The sequence below is a fragment of the Erpetoichthys calabaricus genome, chromosome 2 (assembly GCF_900747795.2).
Source record: "Erpetoichthys calabaricus chromosome 2, fErpCal1.3, whole genome shotgun sequence".
NCBI lineage: Eukaryota > Metazoa > Chordata > Cladistia > Polypteriformes > Polypteridae > Erpetoichthys > Erpetoichthys calabaricus.
The window spans coordinates 101,292,027-101,308,923 of record NC_041395.2 but is presented as its reverse complement, the minus strand read 5'-3'; the positions used below and the strand labels follow the sequence as shown (position 1 = coordinate 101,308,923).

The 16,897-nt window shown below is 40.3% G+C and overlaps 1 protein-coding gene across 1 annotated transcript in view; it reads right to left on the bottom strand.

Moving 5' to 3' along the window:
• The window catches only part of luzp2 (leucine zipper protein 2), a 709,194-nt gene extending 707,713 nt beyond the window's left edge, over nt 1-1,481 (bottom strand). Inside the window, exon 1 of the mRNA XM_028794214.2 lies at nt 1,326-1,481. Coding sequence (XP_028650047.1) covers nt 1,326-1,387 — 62 coding nt within the window. The 5' untranslated portion in view covers nt 1,388-1,481. The remainder of the gene's footprint in view (nt 1-1,325) is intronic.
• Nucleotides 1,482-16,897: the final 15,416 nt, after the last annotated feature.

The window sequence follows — 16,897 nt, the reverse complement described above, 5'->3', positions numbered from 1 at the left end:
TGTATTTACTTTCCTTTTCCTCCTTAGATAGATAGATAGATAGATAGATAGATAGATAGATAGATAGATAGATAGATAGATAGATAGATAGATAGATAGATAGATAGATAGATAGATAGATAGATAGATAGATAGATATGAAAGGTATTATATGATCTGCAAGTTTCAGCATTTTTACAGCGCAGCTCAAATAAGCCAGGACCTTAATTATTTGTATTTATTAAGACCTGGCCGTTGGCCACAGGACTGTAAACAAGGTATCTGCAGTGTTTTTGGACTCTGTGTTTGTTTGAACAGATTGAAATCCAAGTCCCCTGAGATGATAAAATCTGCTGAAGTGGGAAGATGAATTGCAAACTCCGAAAGCTATAGGCGTGGAGGCACAACTCGTTTTAACCTCCGCCTCACTTCTTATCTCCAGTCAGACAGTTTCGCATGTGATAAACGCGACACTTGAGCCCGAAGATGACTCTTCCGGACTCTGAGTTAGAGCACGTCACCTTGCTCGACTGAGTACCTGTCGCGCACTTATCAGTGGCACCTCGATCTCGGGGACATGCAGGTAAACATGTGTGTCATCTTCTTCTGATTGTTTATTATTAACGATTCCTCTTTTGGTGTTGCTTCCCTCACAGATGATACCGGCGTGCGATCGGGGCCCCTCAGGGTCTACTCGCATTCTTTATAAACAAAAAGATAGTTGAATCCGGGGAAGATGCCTAGACGTAAGAGAAAAGTGATATGCAAAAACAGTCATTGCCTCGTGAGACTGCAAAAGTAAAACAAGTCGAATCTACTGTATGTGGCAAGGTGTGATGCTGATTGGATGGTCTATTCAGTCATTCCGTTTAGTAATTAAAAGTGTTTAAAATGAAGCGATAATGAAACGAATCCTTCATTATCCCTACTCAATCATAAAAAGTATGTTTTGCTGCATTATTTAATAAACAATACAAAAAGACAAATCGAAGTAACCTAGTCAGATGCTTAACAAATTGCGTACGGTGGATGTGAAGTGTGGGATGAATTGGCCACAAACAGAGAAAGCAACAATGGTAAGAATGTGCAGCGGAAGGTCTAGCAGGTTCAGTACCATTCCAGCCTGTCTAGTTTCGCTACTCCCTATCAGCTACCAGCTCCACTTAAAAAAAAAAAAAAAAAAGTTCCGCAAAAAGTGAAGGGCTCCTCGCTACCTGACCAGCACTCGACCCGCGACGGGTGTCTTTTGTAGAGGTGATGCGCGATCCAGGGCGCATTTCAAGGCGCGCGCACACATTCTCGCATTCACTCTCGGCGGCAAAGGCGGTAAGGTAAGATGTACTTACCTGCTGTTGAGACTCAATGCTGGGCACAGTAGGAGCAGGCACACGGCACAGATGAATCTCATCGCTTTGTCTCGCACACTCCCTCTCTCTTTCTTTCCAGCGCGTCCTGCCTTTCTCCCTCTCCCTCTCTCTCTTTCTCTCTCTCTCTCCCTCTCTATTTTTCTCTCTCTCTTGCTTGATTATATATATATATACACACACACACACACACTGCCGCCTTTTGAGGGAGGCGATACCCCTGAACGAAAGAAAGAGGCGTGATGTCAGCCGGTGCTCCCGACTGTCAGTGGCGAAAATCTCTTGATATCTCTAGGGGGAATCGCGGTGAGTGGCCGTACGAGTGCCAGCCGCCTGGTGTCTCTGGGCTGATATTCATCGGGACGGTGGGCATTAATGACAGAGACGTGAATTCAAGGCCGTTATGTAGAAAATCAAGTCGTGAGTCAGTATGTTTCAAGGAACATTTGTATTTTCTTGTATCAATTTAAAATAACAAATACGGATAAAAGAGACATGTATGAAAAGCAAGACGAAACTTTGCCGGGGTAAGGCGGGACAGCATTAAAAAGGAGTGATATCCATCGATTGTCGCGTATTCTGTTATATTACGCAGCCTAAGCATCACATATGAATATGTGATTGCCCGATTATATATATATATATATATATATATATATATATATATATATATATATATATATATATATATATATATATAGTATAAACATAATATCAACTAATAGCATATTCATAAGATGATAGTATAAATGATTTTAATGGCATTGTTATTTAATACTGAAATGTTATACCGCTGCGCGAGTAATTTTTTTATGTTGTCGCAATTGCGGCGATATGGGAAATCGTACTTGTGCTCACTCACCTTTCATAGTTGTATTTTATGAAGTACTATTCCATGTCCCTATACATAGCCCGTTATGCGTGAACATAGCACATTGTTGATTGCTTTATTTTATTTTAATTAGGTAACTCTGATGTATTTTTTATTATTATTTTCGCTTTGTTGTAGTATGCACCGTGCATTTGCTCTTTTCCGTAATAATTATGTTCACTAGCTTTTTATTTTATTAATCTTTTTAATATACAGTATGTAACCTATTCCATATGTTGTAATTCATTACATTCATGCAAAAGTTACTGTTGGGAAGTATTTAGGGGCAGTATTAACATTATTTCTATCTTCATATTCCATGAGCACCATTCCATTCCGCTTAACTTATACTGTCCAGAGGTACAGCTGTTTATAGGTAGAGAGTAGAAGGTTGTGTAACTTGGTAAGCTTCAGCGTTAGCCTGAGATTAAGCATGTAACATTATTAGCTGAATGGTGTTTTTCCACAATTTAGTTGCTTAAATATCATCACATTATCAGTATTTTGTTTTTTCATCATACCTTTGTTATATTTTTTCATCAGATGCCACATTACTGTACATGATGTCAGCAGTGTTGTCTCTAATATTACTATGATTTATGCTGAAGATAGAAGATGTGTTGGTTCTTTAAAGTAATATAAAGATATCTGTCTATGACAATACTGTTAAGCATTCCTCAATAAGCACTTTAACAGAAATCCTATCCTAAATATTTGAAGATATTTTGTTGTGATATGTAAAGTTGTGACACGCCTCATGACATCATTTAACATAGCTCCTGTAGGGCAGAACTTAAAAATGACATATTTGTGCATATCGTAAAGGAAATTTGCTATTTATTTGTTGAACATAAAATATATTTTCTAATACTGAACAAGGGAGGTCATTTCAGTGAATCAGGCTCATTTCGTTAGCTAGTATCAACGCTTAGCTAATATTTTATCCAGGTATCTTTTAAAAGTTAGGACAAGGAACAAGACAGTGCTTAGAAGTACTATTAAGGAAGAAAAGTGAAGGAGTAACCAGGAGAAATAAAATGATTTAAAAAAATCAATTAAGGCAAGCATACACATGTAACTTCACACATGAAACAAAATGGAAAAATAACAAGAATATTGCGAGCAAAAAAAAAAATCTAACTTAAGAAATTATTAAAACCCAAAGTCTTATTAAATCAACTCAAAGAGTGTCCCTACATTTCCAACATTCATTTTTTACTGTGTTAAATGCACAAAATAAATAGTAAATGCAGACCAAATTGTGTAGTGTGACAGATAGGGGCGCTCTTGCTCCCTTGAACCCTCGGACAATACGCCAGACACCGGATAAAAGTCCAAATATGATACAGTATTTATTATAATAATACTGTGCACAAAGCACCACCACTCCACAAATCTCCAATAAACCATACACAATAAACAAATCACAATAATCCTCCACTCCCAGACGCTTAGCCACCCTGCCTCCCAACTCAGCTCAACCCTGGGATCTCCCACAATCCTTTATATAGTCCGTGACCTGGAAGTGCTTCTGAACCCCTATTCATGTGACTTCTTAGCACTTCCGGGTCAGATCAAAACTCTTCTCTTTCATCCCGGAAGTACGTAATTCCCTCTGTCGCTGTGACTAAGGGCTCATTTATACTTCACGCTCAGAACGCGTACGCGCTCGCATCATGGCCGCCACATGTTCTGAGCATTCATTTGATGCGTCCTCTGAGCAGTTCCTCAGAAATTAATGTGACGCGTGCGCGAGTTGCAGTACCAGCAAAAAGTCGGGGGGGCGCAGTGTGCTAAAAGTTGGAATGTGACGTCAGAGTCTCTGTTTACTATCTACATGTGACAGAAAGCCACTTTGTGGATCCTACGAGATCGGTGTGCACGCTTCGATATTTGATAAATGGTTTGATGTGGTGAAGCAAAATACCGACATACAGATGTATTTGTGGTGCTTTTATATTCAAGCGTCGCATATTCCCGATCATAATAACATGACAAATTCTCACATACTGTGCCGTCTTTTTTTCTAGGGCTTCCTCTGCTCCTGACAGCAGTGAATCGCCAGCAATAGATCGTCACTCCGCGCACATTAAATTTAGGATATTCCAAATATCCGCACATTTAGAATCCTTAGATTTATACTTGATATCATTTTCATGATGAAAAGCATTAAAGTATGTATATTACATTTTACAGATAAATCGGTAATTTCGTTTAAATAATGAATAATGTTAAAAGGACAGAGTGGTGGCTCTGAGGCTAGGGATATGCACTGGCAATCAGAAGGTTGCCGGTTTGAATCTTGTAAATGCCAAAAGGGACTCTGCTCTGTTGGGCCCTTCAACAAGGCCCTTAACCTGCAATTGCTGAGCACTTTGAGTAGTGAGAAAAGCGCTATATAAATGCAAAGAATTATTTTTATTATAATTACACACATGGGGTGACACAGTGGCAGAGCGTTAGCGCTGCTGTCTTGCAGGGAGTCACGTCGCTGGTATTCCCTGCCTGGCGTTTACACATTTTCCTGCTGGGTTTCCTCAGTCTGCTCCAGTTTCCTTCCAAAGATATGCAGATTTGGGGATTTGGTGCTGCTAAAATGACGCTAGTATATGTGTGTGCTTGTATTCACCTTGCGATGAGCCGAGGCATCGTCCATGGATTATTTCTCACTCGTGCCCAATGCTTGCTGGAATGGACACATCCCTGGATTTATTCAATAAACATCCTTTTCAGAAATATTGCAGTAAGGTGTCTTCGGAATTTAATGGGTGTTCTAGGCAATTCACAACACAGAGAAGCTGAACATGTTTTCACCGTGATATCTCGCACTGCCACCTGGCGGATTCCTTCAGATTTACATAAAGTACGCACGCAACTATAAACACTTCAACGCTTGTGTAGCAGGAGCGTCCGCTGCAGCATGCGTCGTGTCGCGTGAAGTATAACTCCGGCCTAAGACGCACTTCTGGGTTATAGGGCACATAATAGTCCTTGGGCCTCCCAGCAGCGACTCCTAGCGGCCCCCATGGTATCCAGCAGGGTTGTGCATTAAAAGTCCACTGTCCATAATTCCCTGTTGGCATTCGGGGCACCTCCATGCTGCAAGGAGGGCTCCATCTGGCGGCCTGGGGGTATTGGTCGGGATGAATGGCTGGCCATATCTCACAGTAGCTATACAGTAAGAAGATCATGGGTTCACATCCCTGGTCCTCCCTGCATGTAGAGTGCTTTGAGTCCTGAGAAAAGTGTTATATGAATGTAAATAATAATAATAATAATTATTATTATTATTACTATGATTATTATTATTATTGTCACTTTTACATCTGTACATGTTTGCCTACTGTTTTGAATACCACTGCTAATATGATGGCAGTCAATTACCAAAACAAAATACATGTCTTTGCTGTGCTTACCCTGTAAAAAACCCAAGAAATTAAATAAAGCTTTCAAAATAATTGTGAATGTAGATTTGATTTTGTTCTACCTACAATCTGACATTCCGTCTGAAGGTTTGTTTGTGAGTCTACATCAAAGTTGACAATCCACCCATTCTTTTTTGGATTCCCATACTTTTTCTTAAACTGGATGTAGTGTGCTTTACTATACTCCCTCCCCTTTTGTTTTACCTGAATTTACATTTTTCCACAGTGCAGTTCTTTTTTTAAATGTCTGCACTAGTTCAAGATTTTCACATTGTCTGTCGATACTGCTTTCTTGGTTCTTCTTGTATTGCCCTATTAATTTTACAATGCTCTTGCACTTCACAGATTTACACTTTGATGTTAAATACTGGGCGGCACGGTGGTGCAGTGGGTAGCGCTGCTACCTCGCAGTTGGGAAAACCTGGGGACCTGGGTTCGCCTCCCGGGCCCTCCCTGCGTGGAGTTTGCATGTTCTCCCCGTGTCTGTGTGGGTTTCCTCCGGGCGCTCCGGTTTCCTCCCACATTCCAAAGACATGCTGGTTAGGTGGATTGGCGATTCTAAATTGGCCCTAGTGTGTGCTTGGTGTGTGGGTGTGTTTGTGTGTGTCCTGCGGTGGGTTGGCACCCTGCCCAGGATTGGTTCCCTGCCTTGTGCCCTGTGTTGGCTGGGATTGGCTCCAGCAGACCCCCGTGACCCTGTGTTCGGATTCAGCAGGTTGGATAATGGATGGATGGATGGATGTTAAATACTGGGCGGCATGGTGGCGCAGTGGGTAGTGCTGCTGCCTCACAGTTGGGAGACCTGGGTTCGCTTCCCGGGTCCTCCCTGCGTAGAGTTTGCATGTTCTCCCTGTGTCTGCGTGGGTTCCCTCCAGGTGCTCCAGTTTCCGTCCACAGTCCAAAGACATGCAGGTTAGGTGCATTGGCGATTCTAAATTGGCCTTGGTGTGTGCGTGTGTTTGTGTGTGTCCTGTGGTGGGTTGGCACCCTGCCTGGGATTAGTTCCTGTGTTAGCTGGGATTGGCTCCAGCAGACCCCCATGACCCTGTGTTCGGATTCAGTGGGTTGGTAAATGGATGGATGGATGTTAAATACTGTTAATGTCATTAGATAAAATATAAACTTGACTTATTGATTTTGTGTGTTATAATGTAATTAGAAAGGTCACCTTGCAAAAATAAGTGATAAATTATTGAGTTATCTAAAATGTATTTGGTTTTGCCACTGGTAAGAGCATGAGGATGAACAGAAAATACTATACAAGTGAAATCAGAAAGTATTCAGACTCCATCCATTTTTTTTACATTTTTGTCATGTTGCAGCCTTCTGCTAAAATCATTTTAATTAGTTTTTCACCAACATCAAGCAAACTCAGTAACCGAGACAGAAAAAGCAAAAACATAGTTTTAGAAATTTTTGCAAACTTTAAAAAAATATCACAATAACACAAGTATTCAGACCCTTTATTCAGTAATTAGTTTAAGTACCTTTGGTAGTATTTATAGCCTGGAATCCTCTTAAATATGACGTGACAAGTTTTGCATACCAGGATTTGGGAATTTACTGGCCATTCTTTTCTCCAGAGCCTCCTAAGTTTTGTCAGATTGTATGGAGACCATCACAACACAGCTAGTCTGAGGTCTCTCCAGTGATGTTTTTTTGGGTTCAGGCTCTGACTGAGTAACTCCAGGACATTCCCAGAGTTTTCTCTAAGCCACCCCTGTGTTGTCTTTGTTTTGTGCTTATTGTTCTGTTGGAAGGTGAACATTCAGCCCAGTCTGAGATGCAGAGCACTCTGTGGCAGGTTTTCATTAAGGACATCTCTGTAATTTGATCTGTTCAGCTTTTCTTCAACCATGACTAGTCCCCCAGTCCCTGCTGATGAAAAATAACCCCACAGCATACTGCTGCTGTCACCATGCTTCACCGTTGGAATGGTATTGCACAGGTGATGAGCAGTGCCTGGTTTCCTCCAGGCATGACGCTAATCTTAGTTCTATTAGTGGCAGAGAATCTTGTTTCTCACATTCTGAGAGTTCTTCACGTTCCGTTTTGTGAAGTACAAATGGATTTCCATGTATTTTACTAAGGGGAGGCTTCTGTCTAACCACTTTGTCATAAAGCCCAGATTATTGTATTGCTGTAGTGATGGCTGTACTTCTGGATGTTTCTCCCATCTCCACACAGGTTCTTGCTTTAGACCTTTTTCCACAATTGCTCAGTTTAACTGAGATGTGGTTGTTCCAGACTTCTTCCATTCAAAAATTATGTAGACAACTATGCTCCCAGGAGCCTTCATTGCTGCAGGAATTTTTGTAGGTTTTCCCAGATCTGTGTCTCGACCCAGTCCTCAGTATCTAAGCTCTGCAGGTAATTTCATCGACCTTATAGCTTTTTTTTTTTTTTTTTGCTCTGATACATGTTGTCAACTTGCAAGGTTGGGACCTTCTATAGACGGGTGTGTGCATTTCCTTATCATGTCCAATCAAATGAATTGATAACAGGAGGACTCCAAACAAGCTTTAGAAACATCTCAAGGGCAAAATAAGATTTGGGCTGGTCTTGTCCTGTTAGTGTAGTACAAGACAGGTTAAGGGGCGACTTATGTTTTAAGATGGGGTCTGTGGACCTTACAATGTGAATTTGTGCCCAGGTGAGGTAAGCCTGGCAAACTTGTATAGGACTTGGTAGACTGGCTGCAAGTGTAGAATAAAATTAGTCTGGGAATGAATCTGTGGATGTGGTAAATGATACACTGGGATGCAAGATGATCAAAATCAGAGGGACAGTGATTTTATGATATGGATTTATGGAATACAGTGGAAATGGCCAAGGACTGGATACTGTATTAGCAGAGGAAGAATAAGATTTGGACTGGACTTATACTATGGATGTGTTATAGGACAGACAGAACATCACGTTATTGGAATATTGGTGGGAGGTGGGAGTGCCAACATTATGGTGTGGGTTTTGGCAGATTGGGGAATTAGGCAAGTTGGCAGTGGATTGGGCAATTTAGAGGCAGGTGTAGTATAAAGTTTGGGTGGCAGGTGCACCTGTTCCTTTCCACATCTATGGGCAAGTTAGGGGAAGAATTAGGGGACTATGGATGTCACAGATTGATGTTTTGGAGCACAATAGAAATGGGAAAGCTAGCATCAGATTGGGCAGCATGGTGGAAAGGGTATAATGCATTTTATCCTAGATTTATCCTAGATTTGTCCTATGGGTCTGGTACTGGATAGGCCAAGATGTGCATTGACATTATGACGATGACCACAAGAGCATGTAGAATGACCAGATAAATAAATAGAACACACTATATAATAAATAGTTTAAAATGCACTATATAATAGATAGATAGATAGATAGATAGATAGATAGATAGATAGATAGATAGATAGATAGATAGATAGATAGATAGATAGATAGATAGATAGATAGATAGATAGATAGATAGATAGATAGATAGATAGATAGATAGATAGATAGATAGATAGATGTGAAACACATTGCAATAGATAGAGAGATGTGAAAGGCACTATATAATAGATAAGTGCTGCTTCAGTTTGTCCCCCCAAAAGCTGTGCGCTGCCCAAATTTTTTTAACCAGCTGCCACTGATAATGAAATGAAGAAATTGAAAGTGGCAAAAACATGGCAAGACATAATTGAAAATTTTTAGAATTAGCATTCACATAGGTGAAAACTATGTTTGTTTTTTGTGTTTTTTTCCCCTTGTTTTTGGCTTTCTTCTCTTTCTCTCAGGTAGGGGTTGAATTCTTGCTCTGTTAGGTTTTGTGTTATTCTGTATTCTTTGTATACAGGTTGAGAATCCCTAATCTGAAATTCCAAAATGCTACACAATCTAAAGCTGAAACTGCTGTTGTTCAGTTACAATGATAGTATTGGATCAATGGAAGATTGAAAAAATTGGCAGAAATGTTTGTGAAATTATGAACTGTAAAATATGCATTGAAGTAAACGATGTGTCGCATCCTGTCAAAAGCTTGTGAAAAGGACTGCGGTTAAGAGAGTTAATAATGAAGAGCCACTGGAGATTCAGATTTCAGTGCTGAAATCACTCAAATCAGTAAATGTGCCTAATGACACCAGTATACAAGCATTGTCCTCCTTCTGGCTGCATACATAAATGAATAACTAATTACTGTCTAATTGAAAATGCAAACATGCCATTCCAGAATATAGTTGTGATGCTTTAACATGCAGTATATACATACACCACAATGCTTATCTAAAGTCATGTTTGCTGTTGTTATGCCACATAGAGATGGAATAGTCAAAATTTAAAGAAATGTATCATAGCAGACAGAAGCCCTTCTCAAACCTGTGGAGTCAAGTAGCTGCAGTGGTCTATGTGTGGCATTCGGTCTCCTCTGTCACTGTGCTCATTGCAATGCTCAGATTAATTGTTAAGCTTCAGTTACCCTGTATTACTGATATCTAAGGCTATTTTAGCCTTTTATTGTCTGATAGTCTCAAGTCTTTTGCTCAGTTTCTTCTTTTTTCTCTCCCTGAAACTGCTACAGTTTAAAGTACATAGACTGGAGGAATTGAGGGCTGTAAGAAGATGCAGATTTGCAAAATATGCAAATATTCCAAAATCCAAAAATATCCAAAATACAAAATATTTCTGGGCCCAGGCATTATGGATTAGGGATACTTAACCTGTATATTATATATTTGCACCCCAAAACACAAGGCTGATTCTCAGTACTTTAGCAAAACCAGCTTTATTCTACTTGAAACAGGAACAGCACGGTCATTTATTGCTGCAGGATCTACCACTCTCCCATACACTGACACAGCAAACGGGCAGGGTCGGGGCCAGGTCAATGGTCAAGTTATACTGTTCCCTGCATTTATAATGTTCCTTGCATCACCCATTGGCGACAGGCACTTATAGTGTGACTATAATCGGCTCATATTTGTTTCAGTGGTGCTATGCTGCTGTGCTGTGCTGTGAACCTGCAGTTGCCTCAGCAATGGTCAAGCAGCCCTCCACAGATGTGGCAGTCATGGTACGGCATGTCATCCTGTTTTGGGGTTCCAAAAGAGTTCAGAAACCTCACAGTATATATATATATATATATATATATATATATATATATATATATATATATACACACACGCCTCAGACGCTGACATTGAATGCAACCACAACATTTTTTTTGACTGAAGGCACACAGTGATTTCTGGTATTCCGTGCCTGGTATGCCACTGTATCCCATTCACTGGAGAGAACACTTATTTCCACCACTGGAGCAGAGCCGTAGGCTTGTGTTCACCCTGTCTGCTGCTTTCAGAATGATCACTGGATAAGTGACATTGTCTAAAATCTATGATTAAAACATTGATGAAAGTGTTCTACATCACTTTCAAGTCTACTGTGCTTCATTGTTCTCTCCACTCAAGGAGACATTCATTTCTACAGCTGAGCCTTTACTTCAGAGTTGTGTGCCCCTGACTGCTGCTTACAAAATGAGCACTAGATGGCTACAATTGTTGTTGGAATAGTTGTTGTTATTTTTCCTTAAATAATAATATTAATTTATTTATTCATTGATCTTCTGTAAAAAAACAATAATACCCTTTGAGGACAAATAAAGTGCTATCTATCTATCTATCTATCTATCTATCTATCTATCTATCTATCTATTTATCTATCTATCTATCTATCTATCAGAAATATACAAGGCTTTGAGACATTCATTTTATTTGTCAAATGATGTACCCAAATATCCACTAATGCACATTTGTATGACAAGTTAATTAAAGAGCCCACAGTAACCCAGATGTTAAACATTTTATTGAGTCTGTTTTGACAATTATAGTCTTTTACTTAAAAATAATGATTATAATTACCAGAAAACATAGCCATTTCAATGTCAACATAAAAAACAGGCCAGTAATATCTTGGTGAAATAATTTCAGCTATTTTATAAAGTCGAGAATGTGTACCAATTTTTTGCTGCTGGAGTATGTGAATTTCCCCCTGGGATTAATAAAGTATCTATCTATCTATCTATCTATCTATCTATCTATCTATCTATCTATCTATCTATCAATTGCTGTAGCATGAACATCCTTATAAGTATCCTTTGTCTCCTAAACTGAACAACTAACTTTCATATCCTTCCTTGTCCATTTTGACTAAGTAAAGACCACCCCGTTGAAAAATTATATTCACACAGTAATTAATAATATGGTGTAATATAAAACTTTTCAAACAAACTTCCAAAATGTAAGTTTTCTTTATTTAATTTAACTTCAATATGAGACACTACAAAACACATACAAAAATATCTTTTAGTAGTTTGTTTTAAATTGCCTTGAAAATTGGTAATATCCATCCTCTATCCAAGCCCCCCTTTTGCAAAACAGGTTCACAGGCATGGTCCAGAAGACCAAAAATGAGGCTGGAAGAAATGCCAGTCTAGTGCTTACCACACTCACACTCGCTCACAACACTACAGTTTAAAAGTGCTACCCAACATGATGCTAAGTATTTGAGATGGGTAGTGAAACCCAGAAATGTGTTAATGGGTAGAAAATGCAAGCACATGGGTAAATAATTGTCTTCAGTTACAATTTAAATGTATAATTGCAAATTATACTTCATCCTACAATGCCAAATTAGAAATGAGAGAATGATGAAAATTTATATTTTGCTTGATATACTTTGAACAAACTGTGATCACAAAATTTCCTAATCAATCTGACTTCTTTGGTACCCTGCAGCAGCTCATATCTTGGAAGAAGTCTTATCAGCTTTATTTGGATTTAAGAAAATCAGAAATACTACTACTAATATTAATAATAATAATAATAATAATAATAATAATAATAATGATAGTACTTTATATTTATATAGTGCTTTTCTCACTACTCAAAGTGTTTTTCATAGGTGTAGCTTAAAAAGACAGTGGAAGTGCTTGTTTTTGGTTTTTTTTTAAATTAAAAATGTTCAATATTTTGGTTACATTTTTCAGAACAGAAATAGAATTATACAGGTTAGCTTTAGCCATGGAAATGAGTATCCCTGCCAGCTGACAGAACTACGGAAGCTCTCAACCACACAGTGAAAAAAATTATGGGATAACCCTTATCTCATATGTATGGGATACTTTCATGTACATACAAGATAAAGTTAGATTGAAAAATTACCAAACTGTGCTTCAGGGCTACCTAATTACGAATTAACCAAGGCCACGGCACTTCAGTGTGATGTCACTTCCATCTCTTGTAGCGATGTGATATAAAAAGCAGATGGGTGGGCGTTTATTTATTAAAGGAGTGTGGGAATGGTTTAGGTTTGTATTTTATGTTTACAGTTATCAGTTTGCATACACCGTTATGGTGGGACATGGTATATTTTTTTTTTTTCTGGGAAACAATTTAGTTCATACAATTTACTATCCCATTCCCACCAATTACTATCTTGTGCCCACAATTTATATATCTCAAGCTCACTACTTACTATCTCGTGCCTACCACTTAACCTGTGCACCAGTTACTTTCAGAGGGCACCAGATACATTATTGTGTGGGTGCCGCATACATTCAGATGAGCACCAAATACCATAGTGTGTGGCTCTTCATTATGTTCTGGAAACAGGACATATCACTAACTGTTTGATGTTTTACTCACACAGTTACAGTCCACAGAAATGGATATTGGTGGGTTTGTAAAAACAGACTATACATTCAAGCCCAGGTCATGGGATCCAAGAAGCAGCAGCACCAACCATTGCACTTTGACAATGCGAGTTCCGCTCCAAGCTCCCATGTTGCTTTTGGGAGCTCTTGAACCCTACTCCGTCGGTATTGTCATCGATGAGCTTAGCAGTGAGGCACAACAAAGCAAGGGGATGGTGCAAAAAGTGCAAAAGTGCTTTTATTTAAAATCAACAAACAAAACAGTGTTCAAATAAATAAGTGCAGTGTCTCTCAAATCTTCAAATAGAAAATCCAATAAATACATCCTTTTAAAAACAACGAGGTTAAAATAACGGCTGGAAGCAGTCTTTCTTTAAAAAATACGGTGCATAGTTCTTTAGCCCGGCTACTCCCCTGCTTATCCCTTCCGGGCCCCGCAACAGGAGATTCGCCCTACCAGCAAAATGCAGCTCCTTCCATACTGGTCCAATAGCCCTTCGATCCCTGACTATGTCAGACTCCAGCCGGACCAAGACTTGGGTTTCTTCCCCCAGCGGCCAGGGCGCTCATGCTGGGGCTCAACACGCCCAAAGCCTCCACGACTCCCGCTATTATCAACGGCCAGTCAACTCCACTGCTGGTCACTCCAGCTACTCCCAATTACTCAGCTCGAGCGACCGCATCAATCTGCCCCCTCCAAGAGTTGGCCGCACTCCTCCGGGGCTCTCCTACCAGCTGCCTGCCTTTGCTCAAGCGAGCCTACTGTCACTCGCTCGCACCGGCTCCCCACTTTTCCAGCCTTCTTCTCCTTTAACCTCCCGTTCTTTCTCACTCTCTTCCTTTTCTCTCTTCTCTGTCCCCTATTTCACTTATCTTTTCTCTTCCCTCCTAGCCGTCTCGCACTTCTATTTATTACAGGGACGTGGATCAGATGTGGCAATTAGCAGCTCTTGGCATCAATTACAGATGCGGACAACTCCTCACCTGTGCACTTTAATGAGGACCGTCCGCATCACGCATCACCCGGGAACCGCTCCGGCCACACATACCACGCCCCCTTGCTAAGCCACGAGTGCGTAAATTATTTATTTAAAAAGTGGCCTTTTTGACTTGAGCTGTGGACCCGCTACACCACATGCACTAATGGGTAATAAAAAGACATTACATTAATTAGCTAACTACTCACTGTCCAGCTTACAGCCAGCTTCTTATTCGTACAAGTTAGGAAAGGAATTCATATTTCACATACTGATTGCATGTGAAGTTTACCCAGTTCAATGTGTGTACACTAATTTAATTCTCTGGTAAACTTGGCACACTCGTTTATCTACACTGATGAACCTGCATCTAAAGAGTTAAATTCAAATTGGGCCAGTTTAACTCCCACTGTTTTTAGACAAGAGATGTGCCCTTTTTAAAAGGCCAAACTTGAATATCCTAGTTAAATCCACTGGCAAACCTTACACACTGTAACATCTGTTGCACTGTTCAAAACGAATTGCGATATTTAAAGGGCACAGTGGAGAGTTAAATCGTGTTGCAGCCATTTTTATTATCACATTTTTGACAAGACGAATCCCTAAGTTAAACTGCAGATGCTATTTGCTTAGCCCAAACGTAGGTACACTTGGTAAAGTATTTGACTAACTTGTCACATTATTGTGTTTATAGTGATATCTTCATAACACATGTTCAGATATATGTTAATTGGTTTAGATCAGTGATTTTCAATGGTTCACAGGTGTGACGCAAGATTTTGTCAAACAAATTAGTTAAAGACTTCTTAGAAATACAACGCAAAAGAAGTCTATGACACAAATGTTATACCATTTTATATTTTATATATCATTATTTTAATAATAATGTGATGTGTGAGTTGCTCTCTTCCACTCCCTTTAGCAAAACCATCTTTATTCCCCTTGAAACAGGAACAGCAGGGTTATTTATTGTGGCGGGGTCTACCACTCTCCTATATGCAGGCACAGCAAATGGGCAGGGTCGGAGTCAGGTCAATGGACAAGTTATACTGTTCCCTGCATTTATAATGTTCCTTGCATCACCCATCGGCAACAGGCACTTATAGCGCAACTGTGATCAGCTCGTAGTTGTTTCCACAGCGTTATGCTGTGGCATTGTGAACCTGCAGTTGCCTCTGCAACAGACAAGCAGTCTTCCACAGATGCGGCAATTGTGCTTCGGTGTGTCGTCCTGTTGGGAGGGAGGGTCCCAAAAGAGTTCAGAAACCTCACAATATACATATACCATACTAGCTGCCCCACCCACATAGTAGTGAAACAGGACAAACTTTAAAAATTAAAAAAAAATGTAATTCTGGCCAAGCGGAAGGTACGTACGCTCCAACGTCAAATGTTGGCACTGTATCTGATCATGTTCAGCTCTGACGGGAGAGTGTCCCCTGCGTGGGAAGAAAAGCATGTGGCCGTGATATCTCTGGCAATCAGCAGCTACCTTCTAAAACACATGTAGCTGTGATCTCTCTCTCAAAAACGTTAAACGTTACTCCTTAAAAATCTGTAGATGATAATGTCTGTTGAACAAACAGGTATCACTAGTTACTAGCGATTAAAAATTTGTATACTCAAAATTATTTAATAAAATCAATTTACATGAATATCCATATTACTAACCGAGAATGCTAAACCGGATGGACGCAGGGACATCCGGCCATGGGCCGTAGCCGCAAAAAGACGTACTGCGCAGGCGCCCCAAGAAATGAGGGGCCGCGAGAGGCGGATGAGGGGCCGCGAGAGGCGGACAAGACCACAGAAAAAAGGAGTGAGCACAGAAAAAAGGAAAAGGCACAGAAAAAAGTAGTCAAACGCAGGCGCCGCACGAAACCCATTGCACACGAAACTAGCACACAGAAAAAAGAAGACGCTCGCGGACAACAGCAAGGCACCCCCCCCCCCCCACCCTACAGGCACCGGACGGGACACACACCAAGAGGGGGATTCAACAAGCCCCTGGAACACAAAAAAAAAGAACACAAAACCACCCCACACACCCTACAAGCAACGGACGGGAAACACACAAAGAGGGGGATTCAACAAGCCCCTGGAACACAAAAAGAAAGAAGACGCTCGCGCAACAACAATCCTCACCCCCCCCCTCCCCCCACACACATCAATAAGAATTGACACCAAAAGCCACATTTCTAAAGGAAACGTCCATATTAAACATACGTCATCTCAACACCTTCACACTAGGCAGCATAGGTGTCAGCATAGGTGGATCTCCTTACAATAAAGCACTATTAACCGTTCAACTGCAGAAAAGGCTACATATTAACAGTGAGTGCGATCCTCCTTATTACTTATACATATTTCGCATGCTGAGGAACAAACAAGTCATGAATACACGGTCACGGGTACAAAACGATTCGGATCGGATAACGGGACCAAACACACGAACACGAATGAAACAACAAAATACACGGCGGCGCATAAAACGCGCTTCGGAAACTCCGGGAGAAAAAATGTCTCGGATCAAAAAACGCAAAGCTCAAGTAACCCCGTTACAGAGACGTGCCCAAATGGACAGACAATGAACGTAGACGCAT